The following is a 15,581-nucleotide window of genomic DNA, read 5'->3' on the forward strand; positions in this document are numbered from 1 at the left end:
CACTTCACAGCACTCACCATAGCGCATACCTTCCTCAATGTCCATAACCCAACCACCCTCTCCCTACCCCACTCCCCCCGGCAACCCTCAGTTTGTTTTGTGAGATTAAGAGTCTCTTATGGTTTGTCTCCCTCCTGATCCCATCTTGCTTCATTTATTCTTTTCCAACCCCCCAAACCCCCCATGTTGCTTCTCGACTTCCTCATTTCAGGGAGATTATATGATAGTTGTCTTTCTCCGATTGACTTATTTCGCTAAGCATAATACCCTCTAGTTCATGTCGTTGCAAATGGCAAGATTTCATTTCTTTTGATGGCTGCATTCCATTGTATATATTCCATTGTATATATATATATATACTACATCTTCTTTATCCATTCATCTGTTGATGGACATCTAGGTTCTTTCCATAGTTTGGCTATTGTGGACATTGCTGCTATAAACATTCGGGTGCACGTGCCCCTTTGGATCACTACGTTTGTATCTTTAGGGTAAATACCCAGTAGTGTGATTGCTGGGTCATAGGGTAGTTCTATTCTCAACTTTCTGAGGAACCTCCATGGTGTTTTCCAGAGTGGTTGCACCCGCTTGCATTCCCACCAACAGTGTAGGAGGGTTCCCCTTTCTCCGCATCCTCGCCAGCATCTGTCATTTCCTGACTTGTTAATTTTAGCCACTCAGACTGGTGTGAGGTGGTATCTCATTGTGGTTTTGATTTGTATTTCCCTGTGGCATCTGTATTTTGAAGCTGACTTTCCTGTGCAGCCCGGGTTGACAAACACTGTTTCTAGTAGCCTCTCTGGGAAATACCAGAGCCCAGGAAGACCTGCCTTGTTCTGAGACATGTAAGTTCAATGAAGTAACAAGTTCTAGAATCACTTTTGATTCCGCTGACTTGAGGAATTATTCCTTCTCCTCCAACCTCACAGTTCATGACCTTTTTCCTAATTACACTGAGAAAATATAATAGGGGGAAAAAAAACTTCTAAAAGCTCGCACCCCCTCATCAATCCACCCATAGTTCCCACAGCTCTCATCCTCACTCACCTCTTCCTAAAGAACTTTCCTGGGCTCTAATCCAAGGCCATTCTCTCCACTTGATTCCGTTCCCTCTCACCAGCCCCAAAACATTTCCGATGCTCCAGAAATTCTCCCATCCCTCACTGTTACTTCTCCCTCTGATTCATTAGCATAAAAACGTGATGCAAATGCACCCGACTGAAACAGTAGCCACAATGGCAAAATCTCTCTTGACCTTCAACCTGTGTCCAGCTATTGCCCTGTATCTCCGCTAACCTCTACAGCAAAACTCCAAGCACTCACGGCCTAGACTCTCCTCCTGCCACTGTCTCTTGCAATCCCTTTAATCAGGAATTTCAACCCCATCTCTGCACTGAAACTGTCCATGCCAGGACCGCCAATGACCCACACTCTGTAAGCCCATGGCCAACTCTCACTTGTCATCTTACAGGACTTAGCAGCAGCACTGTCCCAGCTGACCATGCTCTTCTCCTTGAAACACTTCCCGTGCTTGGTGCCTGCCTCCCTCCCTGGCTACTTCTCAGTCTCTCTAGCTAGTTTTTTCTCAGCTCTCTGACATTTAAACAGAGTGCCCAGGGTTCCAATTTTGGATCTCTTTGCTTGTCTAGCTACCCCTGCTGCTCTCAGGCATTCCCCTGGCTTTATATACTACCTATTAATTCCCAAATTTATGTCTCCTAGACCTCTGTTCTGAATTCCAGATGGGCATATCTCATCACTGACTTAAGATCTCTGTTTCGATGACTACAGACATTTTGAAAGTAACACCCCTAAAATTTCACTCTTTATAGTGTCTCACAAATCTGCTCATTGTGTAGCCTTCCCCATCTTAGTAGATGGCAACTCCATCTGACAGGGGCTCAAGACAAACACCATGGGGCCACCCTCCACTCACCACGCAGCCAATGTCATTGCCTTTACCGTCAAAACAAAAGCAGAATCTGGTCACCTCTCATCATCTCTACTCTTACTATCCTGGCCCCATACCACCATCAACATTCACCTAAATCAATGCAGCAGCCTCCTAAAAGGTCTACCTCCTTTTGCCTTTGCCCCCCAAGGTCAATCCTAAACACAGAAGCTAGAATGGTGGTGTTAAAATCAAGAGTCAGATCATGTCATGTTTCTCCTCCAAACTGTTCGATAGCTTTCCATTCACGATAAAGCCAAAATCCTTTCACTGGCTGTTAAAGCCCCACACAGTCAGGACCCCGTGTCAACTTCGGATTCATCTCCTACTGTTCTCCTTCTTAGTCCGATCCAGCCAGCCTGGAGTCCTTTCCACACTCCGAACACAGCAAACTTATTTCTGCCCCACGGCCTTTGCACTTGCCCCTTTTTCTACCCAGAATCTTCTTTCCCTATAACCTCTTACCTTGTTCCCTCATTAAAATTGCTACTATGACAAATTGCTAATTCCCCATGACACTGCCCTGGGCTGGCCTATTTAAAACTGAACACACATTTTTATCAATTCCTATTCCTACTTCTTGGGTAGCTTTTCTACAGTATTAGTAACAATTCTCTGGAGCCAGTCCTTCTTGGATTTAAATCTGACTCTACCCCTTCCTGACTATATGATCCTGGGCAAATTACCTAACTTTTCCCTGTCTCAGTTTCCTCATCAGTAAAATGGGGAGAGTAACACTACCAATCTCATAGGACTGTTATGAGCTTTAAATTAAGTAAATAGGCTTAAAAGTGCTGGTCCTATTAGGAAACACTCTCTGTGTTTTCTTCTTTGGTTTTTTGTGAAGTTTTTTTGTTTTTGTTTTTTTGTTGTTGTTGTTTTTGGTAAGTATTAGCTTTTGTTTCATTTCATCATCATTATTACCTGGAACCCTGTATGTTTTCTCAAGTTATTTATCAGCTGTCTCCCCTCATTAAAGAGTAAGTTCCCTGGGGCATTTATTTCTTTAATGCCGTATTCCCTTCACCTAGAACAGGGTCTATTTGGCAATGCTCAAAAAATATTGATTGAAAGAAAAAATAAAATGTGCATTCCCATTCTCAAATTCAATTCAGCACCTTTATGTTGGGTTTGAATTCTAATACTGACCCTCGCTACCTATGCATTTATTTTCCACCTCCGCTTGGAGCCACCTTCAGCATCCCTACCCATAGATACCAAATCCTATTTTTATATTTGAATTCGGTTTTTCCAATTCTTACCCCTGGTTCCCCTTATCTAACTTGGACCTTGTCAGTTCACCCTTGATATGCCAGGCTCCAACTTCGACTTTGTTGTTTGAGTTAATAACAACCCACACGTTAAGCTGTCTTCTGTCCCCATTATGATGGGGATCAGCTGTATCAAAATCACCCAGAGGAATCTGCCCTTTGAAGAAGAATCCTCCAGGTGCTTCTTATAAAGATTAAGAACCAGTAAGTCCAGGGGCACCTGGTGGCTCAGTCAGTTAAGTGTCTGCCTTCAGCTTAGGTCATAACCTTGGGGTCATGGGATCGATCCTCGAGTCATGCTCCCTGCCCACAGCAAGGAGTCTGCTTCTCCCTCTCCCTCTGCCCACCCTCTCTGCTTGTGCGCTTGAGCTCTCTCTCTTAAATAAATAAAATTGTTAAAAATATAAAAAAAAGAACCACTAAGTCCGACAGACAGTAATTACAGCTTCTCACCTTTTTACCATATAACCCTTTGAGAGAACCACTGACCCATGTGAGAGTCTATCCACTCCTAATTTTCTAAAGTTGTTCCAGAATTGCCCACAACCAGTGGCTGACTCAGTCTTTAATGGTCACAAACATTTACCCAATAATCTAAACAAGTTTATGACTGAAGGAGGAAAACATCTTCCCTCTAAATATATCACAAAATATAAATGCTAATTAAAACACACAGGCACGGAGGTAAGTCTTGAGCATTAAAATGATCCAGACCCTTCCTGTTTTAGTAGAATCACATTAAATCCTGACATTTACTTCAAATAGAAACAATATTGAGAAACCAAAGAGGACAAGATCTGATTTTGACGAATTTGGATTTTTAAAGACTCAGAACACAAACATACCTGGTAATTCATGATGGCACGTAAACACATGATACAGACATGGACGTCATCTTTCTTACTCACTAATCTTGAATTTTTCAGGGTTCTTCTGCTTGGCAAAGTATTATATCTACAAAGAAAAAAGGAAACTTCTATAAAACTATAGCTTACCTTCTCAGCAAAGGCACATGCACTTAAAAAATGGAAACTGTTCTCTATCTTTACCTGCACCCACATGAGGACTGCAGATGGAAATCACCACCATCCAACCCATCCCCAGGAAGCTATTTCCGTAGACTGCAAGACCTACACGATTCTGTGTACTGGTCATCACCTCGTCAAGCCAGATATTACGGACAATGGCACTCAATTTCATTCACAACATATAACATATCAGCTGTACCTGAGATTCCTCAACACCCCTAGGCTCCTAATCAGGAAGTCAAGCTAGATCTGCAGAGATGATCTGAAACAACAGGCTTGCAGACTGCATTTGCAAACAAGTGAAGGGGTGAAGCTTCGTTTATTTGCAGACCTCGAATCATCTGACCCCAGTCTAACCGCACCTTCCCATTACTACTCTCAGAAGTCCCTATTAGGAGTTGAAGCCTTGGCAAGTTCATACATGAGCAAATTCGATATGAGCCTGTGATATTAGACCTTAACAGTGAGCAAATGCCTCCTCAGCCTGATCCCTCACCGAAAGCCTGGTGTGGAAGCTGAAGCTGGGGTGGAAATAGGTTGGTATTTCACAGGGTGAGGAGGTTTCCATGTTAAGCCTCATTCCAGAGATCCCACATGGCTAAGCTTTAGTTCTCCCCTCTGGAGATTTCTCAGAGCCTGTGCATAGTAAGGGAGTGGCAAGGTCGACCTGGTGCTAGGAGACAAGCTAACACCACCAAGAGCTTCCAAGTGAGCTCGAGGTGGGTGCCTCCAAGTGTAGTTTTCTCTGCAACTCCAAGCCTGAAGTAAAAGCCCATCTGAAAAATTGTCAACTACTCTCTGATAGCGTCAATGACAGAAATGATCTACAAAGTAAGTCACAGGCCTTCCTTCTTCTTGAACTAATTAAAGAATTTAAAGAAAGTTCCAATTAATGTTAACCACTTTCAAAAACCCCACCAAATGCAGGCAAAGAGCTGAAAACTGAATTCAGAGGTTTATCTGAAACTGTTCTGCTGAGCAGGCTTTTCATTCATTTCCTATTCAAAAACTATCAAACAGAAGATGATTTTTTCACGTAAGCCTATGAATGAGCCAAATACATTTGTGAAAAGTACTTCAATGTGTCACTTGCCTCTGTATACCTGAATCTGTAAAACTCAGTTTGCTTATGCTAGTCTCAAGGAGAATGCTTTTTCTACCAAATGAAGTACATCATGATGTCCGTTTTACATGAATATGCAGAGACACAAATATTAAGGGAAAATAGCTATAAGAAAATAGGATAGAAATTCAATAAATTAAACAGTAATCTCAGGTGATGTGATCATAGTTTTTTCTTTTTGTTCACATGTAATTTCTATTTTCCTAAAATTACAAAACCTTACTTCTAGAATAAAAATCGTTTATTAAAACAAACAAAAAAGAGTAGAAGGAGAAGAAAGAAGAAGAAGAATGCTTTATTAAAGGACTTCCTGCTTTATTCACACTTGGAAATAAAACTGCAGCAATGGAATTTGGCCTAATTCAGCTCTGAATGCAAAGACAAAGTTAAGGAAATGAGTTCAGAATTTCAGTGGTAGTAAGCAGAATTTCAACATCTAAAATACAACTCTGAAACAAGTCACTTCTCCACAGCCCCAGCCTGAGCATGTCCGCTAACATACCTCATGGAGGTCTCTCAGAGGTTGGTGCCTCTTCAAACCACAATCACACAGCCAGCCTGACCCAAATGTTTGTGGTCTTCTCAGTGTATATCAGAAATTCTTTCCCCGCCTCTTTCTTCATTTATTCTAACCTGTTTCGCATTTCTTTAATGCCATCACTTGTTAAGTATATAATAGCTGATGGGGGTGGGGGGGAGCATTTTTACTTGAAAGCAGTGGCTACCAGACCAAAAGTTATCTATGATTAAGTTCAAAAAAGAAAAAAGGTGATTTTCAAAGGACTCAACTGTCCTAATTGCTAAGTTACATTTCCGTGCAGCAATGACTGCAGAAGATTTGACCAAAGCAAGGGACTCTGGAAGGAAGAGGGATAGGTCAGTTCTACACAGTCGCAGGTTTCTGCATCACTTCCACATACATCTGAATGATTCTGCCAAGCAGACCAAACATACACATTAATGGTGTTTCCCAAGAGATGTAAAGTAACATAGCAGGTTCCTTTCTTTCACGTATTAATCCTGTACTCCAGCTTCAGCATTATAAATAAGACTCTAAGAAGCAGAAATATTTCTGTCATTGCTTGCATTATTTGTAGAAACTAGCAAAAATGGACTAATTGTAACATTCTAATAACTTAGTAACACAAAAGGTTTCTACTTACTGTAGCAGGTGGGTAATCTCAAATACACATTTTGGATCAACATTTAAAATGTATATAATATAAAACAGCACATGAATACTTATCAGTATTTAAGGAGCTTAAAATATATATCTAAAACAATATATATTTTATTTATTGATCTTCTATGCTTATAAAATAGAGATAAGCTTTTTTCCTAAGTGTATGGCATTTAATCTAAATTTTGTTTTTCCTCCCATTTTCCATTTATACAAAAATGGATAATTAAAGGCAGCATTTGAACTTGTTGTATTTAAAAAAATTTTTTTAAGATTTTATTTATTTACTTGAGAGAGAAGGAGTGAGAGAGAGCACGAGAGGAGAAGGTCAGAGGGAGAAGCAGACTCCCCAGGGAGCTGGGAGCCCGATGCAGGATTCCATCCTGCAAGTCTGGGATCATGACCTGAGCCAAAGGCAGTCGCTCAACTAACCGAGCCACCCAGGCACCCGAACTTGTTGTATTTTAAAATCATAGCATTAAGATATAAAACACGACTACAACCAATAACAAAAAATGAGCATTGAAAGCCAGAGGAGATGCGTGGTATCATTTACACCCATCTTTCCTGACATGGACAGCAAATGGACGCCCAAAGAAATTACAGCCACATAGCAGGTAAAAAGTAAGAGACAAGATCCAAGTGTCCTAGGATTCAGGGCAGTCTCTTTTTCAAGTTGCGACTCATGGACAATCTGTCAGGTTATCAAATGAGAAAGCTACTGCCTAAAACCATCTGTGACGGCAAGTTCTTTGTCAAATATTCATATCCGTCATTCTGACAGCACTGGGTCTACACAGGTGTCATTTCCCCACTCCCAGCCATTATTGCACCAGGCGGGGTTAAGACTCAGTGTGCTAAGAACAGCAGCATCTGGGTATCTTTTTCAGAACACAGTGATCAATGCACTTACTTGGTAAGCAGTTTGGTGGGTTTTTGTTTTGGGGTTTTTTTTAAAGATATTATTCATTTTGAGTGAGTGAGAGGTGGTGAGGAAGGGGCAGAGACAGAGGGTGTGGGACAAGCAGACTCCCCACTGAGTGCAGAACCCCACTCAGGGCTCGATCTCACCACCTTGAGATCATGACCTAATCTGAAAACGAGAGTCAGATGCTTAACCGATTGACCGACTAAGCCACCCAGGTAAGCAGAATTCTTTTTATATCTTCGTCCTGCGTCACTTATCAGAAAAGTAAAGTTATTTGTGTTTTTTTTTTTTTACTTTAATGGGAAATTTTGTTCCATATTTTGGAATTTTTATTCTAAAAGAATTTTCTCTCACTAAGTAAATATACCCGGATAGAGGTCACAACTCTTTACCTCGGCAAATACAAGTATTTGCTGATAACTTAGGATCACATTAACTCTCTTCGGCTTGATTTTAGGGACGGTGCCATGGGTTAGCATGTACTTTCATCTACTCTTCAACAAGCAAATATTGTGGAATTTGACAATCTGTTTAACTAGATATTTGGTTTATTTGCTTTAATTATCAACATAGTAACTTATCACCTTTTTTTTTTTCTTTCTCGATAGTTTTAAATTCAGCTCTCCTGTATTGGAGTACCTAAAATACGTGTCCATGTGTAGCTGGTTTGAATAGATCCCCTTAAATTGACCCTAAAATACCAACAGAGTTAAGACTAACAATTTCCTGGATGCACTTTAACCCCAACAAGGACACCTGGACAAGGTGAGCAATCTAAGAGCTCTGGCCTCGAGTAAGGGGGCCACTTGTGTTGTGATGAGCCCTGGGTGATGTATGGAAGGGTTGAATTGCTGTATCGCGCACCTGAAATTAATACTACATGGTGTTAACTGGAATTTAAATAAAAACTTAAGAATAAAAGTACTTGCCTCGGATGTTCTCCACCAGCCCTAGGAGATCAAACTAAAACTCGTGTGTAAGCTCCAAAGTTGGCTTTACTAAGCATCTCCTGTTTATGCTAAACCCTACTAAGTGTTAAGGAAAAACGAAAGACAACGAAAGACATTGCTTCTGCCTTTGAGGGCTCACCGCTTAGTTTAGGAAGCAAAAGATAAATATATCAATAGCCCCTGTATGAAATGTGCTCTGCCCACACTCAACCCCAGCCCAGTCTTCTGCTCCACGTACATGATCACGTACAAAATAAACTCAGCAGGACACACACCTGTGCAGCATGACATGGTAATGATGACAGTCACATCTTAAAGGAGGACATTTTTTTCTGCAAAGTATCAAACTTAAAATCCCCAGAGTGAACATTTCCTCAACCAAGCCAGATTTGACTTAGTTAATACAGACCTATTCCTGGAAATGGTCTTTAGGCATAAAAAAGTCATTTTTAAATAGGGCTCTGATTCAAGAAGTCAAACTAAAAGGGATAAACAAATTGTGGGGTGAGTCTCATAAAGGCAACATAACAATGAAGATAATTGAACATGAACTATTACCAATGCAGAGTCAAAATATACCCATCTCCTGTGATCCCTGGATACATAATTTTTTCTGTATTTTTAGTCTTCTACAGTGGATGTGTGTTACTTTTCAAATAAAGGGGAAAAAAGCTGCATAAAAATAAATGCTTGTGGGGGCGCCTGGGTGGCTCTGTGGGTTAAGTCTCTGCCTTCGGCTCAGGTCATGATCTCAGAGTCCTGGTATCGAGTCCCGCATCGGGCTCTCTGCTTAGTAGGGAGCCCGCTTCCCCCTCTCTCTCTGCCTGTCTCTCTGCCTACTTGTGATCTCTCCCTGTGTCAAATAAACAAATAAAATCTTTAAATAAATAAATAAACGTTTGTGGACGATCTAGGTTTAGATTCCCCTAAAGATGGAGGGCTAACTAAGGGTGTGATCATAATGCCTTTTCCACTTCAATCGTCCTGTACAATGTTTCCCAAAAGGCCTCTTAGGTGGAAAGCTGGCCCTGCTCTACCCTCATAAAGCAAGGTGTAGCATTTCCGCCATGAGGTGAAATTCCGCAACACATGGAACAAAACAACCAAGCATTATCAGAAAAACTGGACTTTGAAAAAAAAAAAACAGCCTTAGTTCCTGGTGCTGCAAATGTCCACCTGGACCTCAAGAAGGAAGCTGAACAGTGATTAACAGGTTCCATAGACAAAGTATGAAGGTAAGTGATCAGTGCCACAAAACTCCACCAAATGTATGAGTTACACGGATTCCCTTAAGGTTGAGCTGGAAAATCACAGCAATAATTGGTGACCAATTAAAAACTCAAACAACTCAAAGCCAGTCATTGCAACCCAGTGCACAGGCGCTGTTGCACAATCACGTTGACACACGTAAATAAGGTTCAATAAACTGTAGCTGAAAGAAAGGGTGTAGAAAGCAGCCTGCATCCGGTTCCATGCCATAGCCTTAAGGCTACACCGTGTCCGCCTTTCACAAGCACTGATCATCCCAGTTTAGCTGTTTGAAAAGACTTTCCACAAAGACCTGAGCTTTACAAGGGATTAAGTGCGTGACTCAGCAGGAGGTATGGGTGCTTCCCTGGTAATCTAATAAACTTGGCACCTGTACCATGACAGAATCAGACCGTGAAACCCATTGCTACAACATTTCCTTCCTGAAGTTATTATGAAACTTCACATAAAACAGAGACTATATGAGCAGAGCCAGATTGAAGACTGTTGCTCTGGCTCACTGTGGTCTATTTAAGAGGCCCCGGGAAGAGGCAGCCCTCCTTTCTCCTGGTCTACGGATGACCGAGGTAGACGAGCCACACTCCTGTCCCATCTAATGGGTTTTGAGCGATCCCAGATTCTGTCAACAGCTAATGGTGTATGTGCACTTAACAGAGGCTTCAAACTGGCTTCTTCACTAGTTCTCAGCCCTCACAGTACCTCTTAGCTTAATCTAGGAGGAGGCGGAAAAGAAGCTTGGAAAGAACTTCATTTCCATTCTGCCTCTCTGCTGGCTGCCAGGCTGATGGCTTTCACAGTGATCACGGAGCTCCTGGTTTTCAAGACTACTGCGGAACTAGAGAGGGAGGAGGGAGAAGAACAGGGCAATTGACATGCCACAAAGCCAGCTGTCCTTACCAAGATTCACTTGTTTTTCCTAAATAAATGCTCCCCAGATTGCTGCAAGGCTAGCTAATTTCTAGAATTCTGAAAAAGTTGATTCTGGCATATTCTGCCTGTTTCCTCGTTGTTTTTATGGATGACAGCATTCAAAGAGTCCTTACTCCCTCATTTTCACTGATCTCCCTCTATCAGGCACTTAGAGATCATTTTCTGCTCAATGAAGTCATGCTATGTGTCACTGTTCCTTTAAGTTAATGGGAGCAGGTCTTATGAGGTCCCCAAACAATTAGGTCTCTCCGGTGACTCGGGGCAGCTTCCTGGAGATATGGGGTTTGGAAAGAACTCCCTCAGATTCCAGAGAGGAAAACCAAGGGAATAAACTATTCAGTGGAGGGATTGTGAACTAATGCTGGGACCACTGGAGAAAAGACCTAAATGCTGGCTATCTGAGAGCCTTTCCTCCCCCCCTCAGGCAAACAGAGCTTTGGGGCTCTGGATGTCTGGACACGAAACATGGTTTCTCAGAATCAGATAACAGCCCTGAGTCCAATTTTTGGAAAACCTGCCATCTGGAGGGGAAAAAAAAATGGGAGATGCATATTTAGGAACTTTTTGGAGGGCTCAAGAATTTTAAGGAAATCCTCTTTTGTGAGGTCATTTTGACCCAAATCTTGTAGGGAAATGAACACCACCAAATTTCCCGGACTCTATTCATCAACTTGGAGAACTGTTTGCTCTCCTGTCAAGCAGTGAATTAAAACTAAAATGTTACTCTAGCATTCAAAGATGAGACACTCTCCTGGAGGAGCTGCCAATCAGAATTCACAAAATTCTGTGAACATGAAAAAAGAGAGATTATAAAACTGACTTGAGTTCAAAACCAAATAGAAATGACTCTAAGACTGTACCAGTAGTTATACTCACACGAAGTAATAAGTGAAAGCTAGTGTAATAGGCAGACAAAACTAAGCAATTTCTACAGATATCTTTTAAGAAACCTATACAAACATGTCCTGTTTAGTACCATGGTAACACCTGCCATCTGAGCCACCTGCTTCATGCACAGCAATGAATTTGCCGAGAAGCAGGTGGTGAGAGGCTCAACCCACACAGCACTGGCAGCAGGTGCCACAGGGAAAGAAGGTTTGTTTTGTTAAGATTTTATTTATCTATTTATTTGAGAGAGAGAGAGTAACAGAGAGCAAGAACGGGGAAGAAGGGGAGAAGCAAGCTCCCGGCTGAGCAGGGAGCCAGATGTATAACTCGATCCCAGGACCCTGGGATCAGGATCTGAGCTGAAGGCAGTGGCTTAACTGACTGAGCCACCTAGTTGCCCAAGAAGGTGTGTGTTTTAAAAGCCCTTTGGGGCTCAGTGGGTTAGGCCTCTGCCTTCAGCTCAGGTCCTGATCCCAGGGTCCTGGGATCGAGCCCCGCATCGGGCTCTCTGCTTAGCGGGGAGCCTGCTTCCTCCTCTCTCTCTGCCTGCCTCTCTGCCTACTTGTGATCTGTCAAATAAATAAATAAAATCTTTAAAAATAAATAAATAAATAAATAAATAAATGCCCTTTGGAATCACTGATGAGTGATCTCCAGCCCATCGACTTATTCTACTAAGAAATGACAAGGCAAGTCAGACCTGAATCTTTGCCTCCAGAAAAAAGGGAATGGCAAGGTCAGCAAAACAAACAAACAAAAACAAACAAACAAACAAACAAAAAACAAAAAAAACAAAACCACAGGGAAGCAGCTGTCTTGGAATCTTCCTAATTACAGATTAGATACAGAGGAATTTTTCTTGCCAGGCACATGTTGGTAGCCTGAAGTACATGTAATGCTTGTTAGGGTTCTGGCTAGAGTCATGTTGTGCTGTCCTTTAACCACTACTCATTGTAAGAGGGTTTAAAAAGGAAGCTATAGTAATTTTGAACTAGTTCCTCATGGTTAGGAATCTAACAGACAAGGTGGATTACATCAAACTAAAAAGCTTCTGCACAGACATGAAACAGAGTAAAAAGGTAATCTATAAAATAGGAGAAAATATTTGCAAACCATTATTACCCAAAACACATAAGGAACTCCACTATAAAGGACTGATATCCAAGATCTACAAAGAACTTCTCAACCTCAGCACCCAAAAAACAGATAATCAAGTCAAAAAACGGGCAAAAGACATGAACAGACACTTCTCCAATGAAGACATACAAATGGCTAACAGACACATGAAAAAATGTTCATCATCATTAGCCATCAGGGAAATTCAAATCAAAACCACATTGAGATACCACCTTACACCATTAGAAAGGCACAAATTAACAAGGCAAGCAATGACAAATGTTGGAGAGGATGTGGAGAAAGGGGAACCCTCTTAAACCATTGGTGGGAATGCAAGCTGGTCCAGCCACTCTGGAAAACAGAGTGGAGGTTCCTTAAAAAATTAAAAATAGAGCTACCCTATGACCTGGCAATTGCATTACTGGGTATTTACCCCAAAGATACAGATGTCGTGAAAAGAAGGGCCATATGTATCCCAATGTTCATAGCAGCAATGTCCATAAAAGCCAAACTGTGGAAAGAGCTGAGATGCCTTTTAACAGATGAATGGATAAAGAAGATGTGGTCCATACATACAATGGAATATTACTCAGCCATCAGAAAGGATGAATACCCAACTTTTGCAACAACATGGATGGGGCTGGAGGAGATTATGTTAAGTGAAATAAATCAAGCAGAGAAAGTCAATTATCATATGGTTTCACTTACTTGTGGAACATAAGGAATGGCACAGAGGACATTAGGAGAAGAAAGGGAAAAATGAAGAGGGGGAAATTGGAGGGGAAGACAAACCATGAGACTGTGGACTCTGAGAAACAAACTGAGGGTTTTTTGGGGGGTAGGGGAGAGATGGGTTGGCCCAGTGATGGGTATTAAGGAGGGCATATATTGCATGGAGTGCAGGGTGTTATACGTAAACAATGAATCATGGAACACTACATCAAAAACTAATGACGTACTGTATGGTGACTAACATAATAAAAAAAAAGGATAAAAGACACAAAAGGATTAATACAAAAACAACAACAGTATCTCCACTACTTAACAGCAAAACAAAACAAAACAAAAAAGCCAAATAACCCAATTAAAGAATAGGCAAAGGGCCTGAATTGACATTTCTCTGAAGAAGACATACAAGTACTGACGATATCTATAAAGATGCTCAATATGGCTAATCACCAGGGAAATGCAAGTCAAAACCACAATGTGACATATCACCTCACCACTGTCAGGATGGCTATTATCAAAAAGAAAACAAAACAAAACAAAACACAAAATAACAAGTGTTGGCAATGATGTGGAGAAACTGAAACCCTTAATCACTGTTGGGGAGGAATATAAATTATATAGACACTATGGGAAAAAGTATGAAGTTCCTCAAAAAAATAAAAATAGTTCTACCATATGAATGAGCAACCTCACTTCTGGGTATTTATCCAAAAGTATTGAAATAAAAATCTCAAAGAGGTATCTGCACACCTGTATTCACTGCAGCCATATTTCTAACAGCCAAGATGTAACAGCCTAAACATCCATCAACAGATGAATGGATTAAAAAAATGGTTAAGAAAAGAAGTAGTAATGATGTGACAGGACAGAGGTGTTAGCTAATGCTACTGTGGTAATCATATGGCAATATACAAATTTTTCAAATCAAGTTGTACATCTAAAACTTATACATTATACAATTATAGCTCAATAAAAAATAAAACATTATATATTCACACACATACACACACACACACACAATATTAAGTCATGGAAGACAAAGAAAGGATGAGGAACTGTTCTAAGTTAAAGGACATTACACAGACACAACCACTAAACATGATAAATGATCCTTGCATTGTATCCTGGACAGAGTTTGGGGGGAAAAAAAAACATGAATGGAAGACAATGGAATAACAGATGAAACTCTCAGACTGGACTAAGAAACAGTGTCAATCTTAAAACATTCTTATTTTGACAATTGTACCATGGTAATGTAAGAGTGTGTCCTTGTCTTAGGAAATCTACACTAAAATTAGGTGTAAAGGGCACAATTCTGTAACCTGCTTTCAAACGGTTAGAAAGGGTGTACGTTGACAAAGCAAATGTGTAAACAGTAGAGTAAATAAACAAAATGTGAATTTCTGAATCTGTATTAAGAGCATAAGGGGGATCACTGTACTCTTATTATAATTTTTTAAAATTTTAAACAATATCAGGATGCCTAGGTGGCTCAGTCAGTTAAGTGTCTGCCTTCAGCTCAGGTCGTGATCCCAGGGTCCTGGGATCGAGTCTTGAATCAGACTCCCTGCTCAGTGATGAGCCTGCTTCTCCCTCTGCCATTCCCCCAGCTTGTGCTCACACACTCTCTCGACAAATAAATAAATAAAATCTTTTAAAAAAATAAGTGATTATCAAAATAAAAAGTAAAAAGGAAACATACATATATCCAATGGAATATCATTTAGTCTTTAAAAAAAAAGAGGGGCGCCTGGATGGCTCAGTCGTTCAGTGTCTGCCTTCGGCTCAGGTCCTGATCCCAGGGTTCTGGGCTCTACCCCACATAGGGCTGCCTGATAGGTGGGAAGCCTGCATCTACCTCTTCCACTCCCCCTGCTTGTGTTCCCTCTCTTGCTGTGTCTGTCAATAAATAAAATCTTTAAAAAATAAATAAAATAAAAATAAATAAATTTAAAAAAGGAAATCCTGTAATGTGTACCAATATGGATGAACCTTGAGGACATCCTGCTAAGTGAAATAAGCCAGGCCAGATGGACAAATGCTGTACGAGCCTATTTAAAGGTAACCACAACAGTGTAACTCTTAGAAGCAGAGAATAATAGAATGTTGTTTACCAGGGGCTGAGTGGAGGGGGACACTGGGAATTGTTAATCAATGGGTATGAATTTCAGTTATACAAGATGAATAAGTTGTAGAGATCTGCTATACAGCACTGTGC

At 40.9% G+C, this 15,581-nt stretch overlaps 1 protein-coding gene across 2 annotated transcripts in view; it reads right to left on the bottom strand.

Moving 5' to 3' along the window:
• Positions 1–15,581, bottom strand: part of FMNL2 (formin like 2) — a 313,130-nt gene that overhangs the window by 64,911 nt on the left and 232,638 nt on the right. For both annotated transcript variants that reach the window (XM_080799312.1, XM_080799313.1), the window contains exon 7: positions 4,068–4,176. In XM_080799312.1, the coding sequence (XP_080655438.1) occupies positions 4,068–4,176 (109 nt within the window). The remainder of the gene's footprint in view (positions 1–4,067; positions 4,177–15,581) is intronic.

This window comes from Martes martes, assembly GCF_963455335.1.
Source record: "Martes martes genome assembly, chromosome: 3".
In the NCBI taxonomy this organism is placed as follows: domain Eukaryota; kingdom Metazoa; phylum Chordata; class Mammalia; order Carnivora; family Mustelidae; genus Martes; species Martes martes.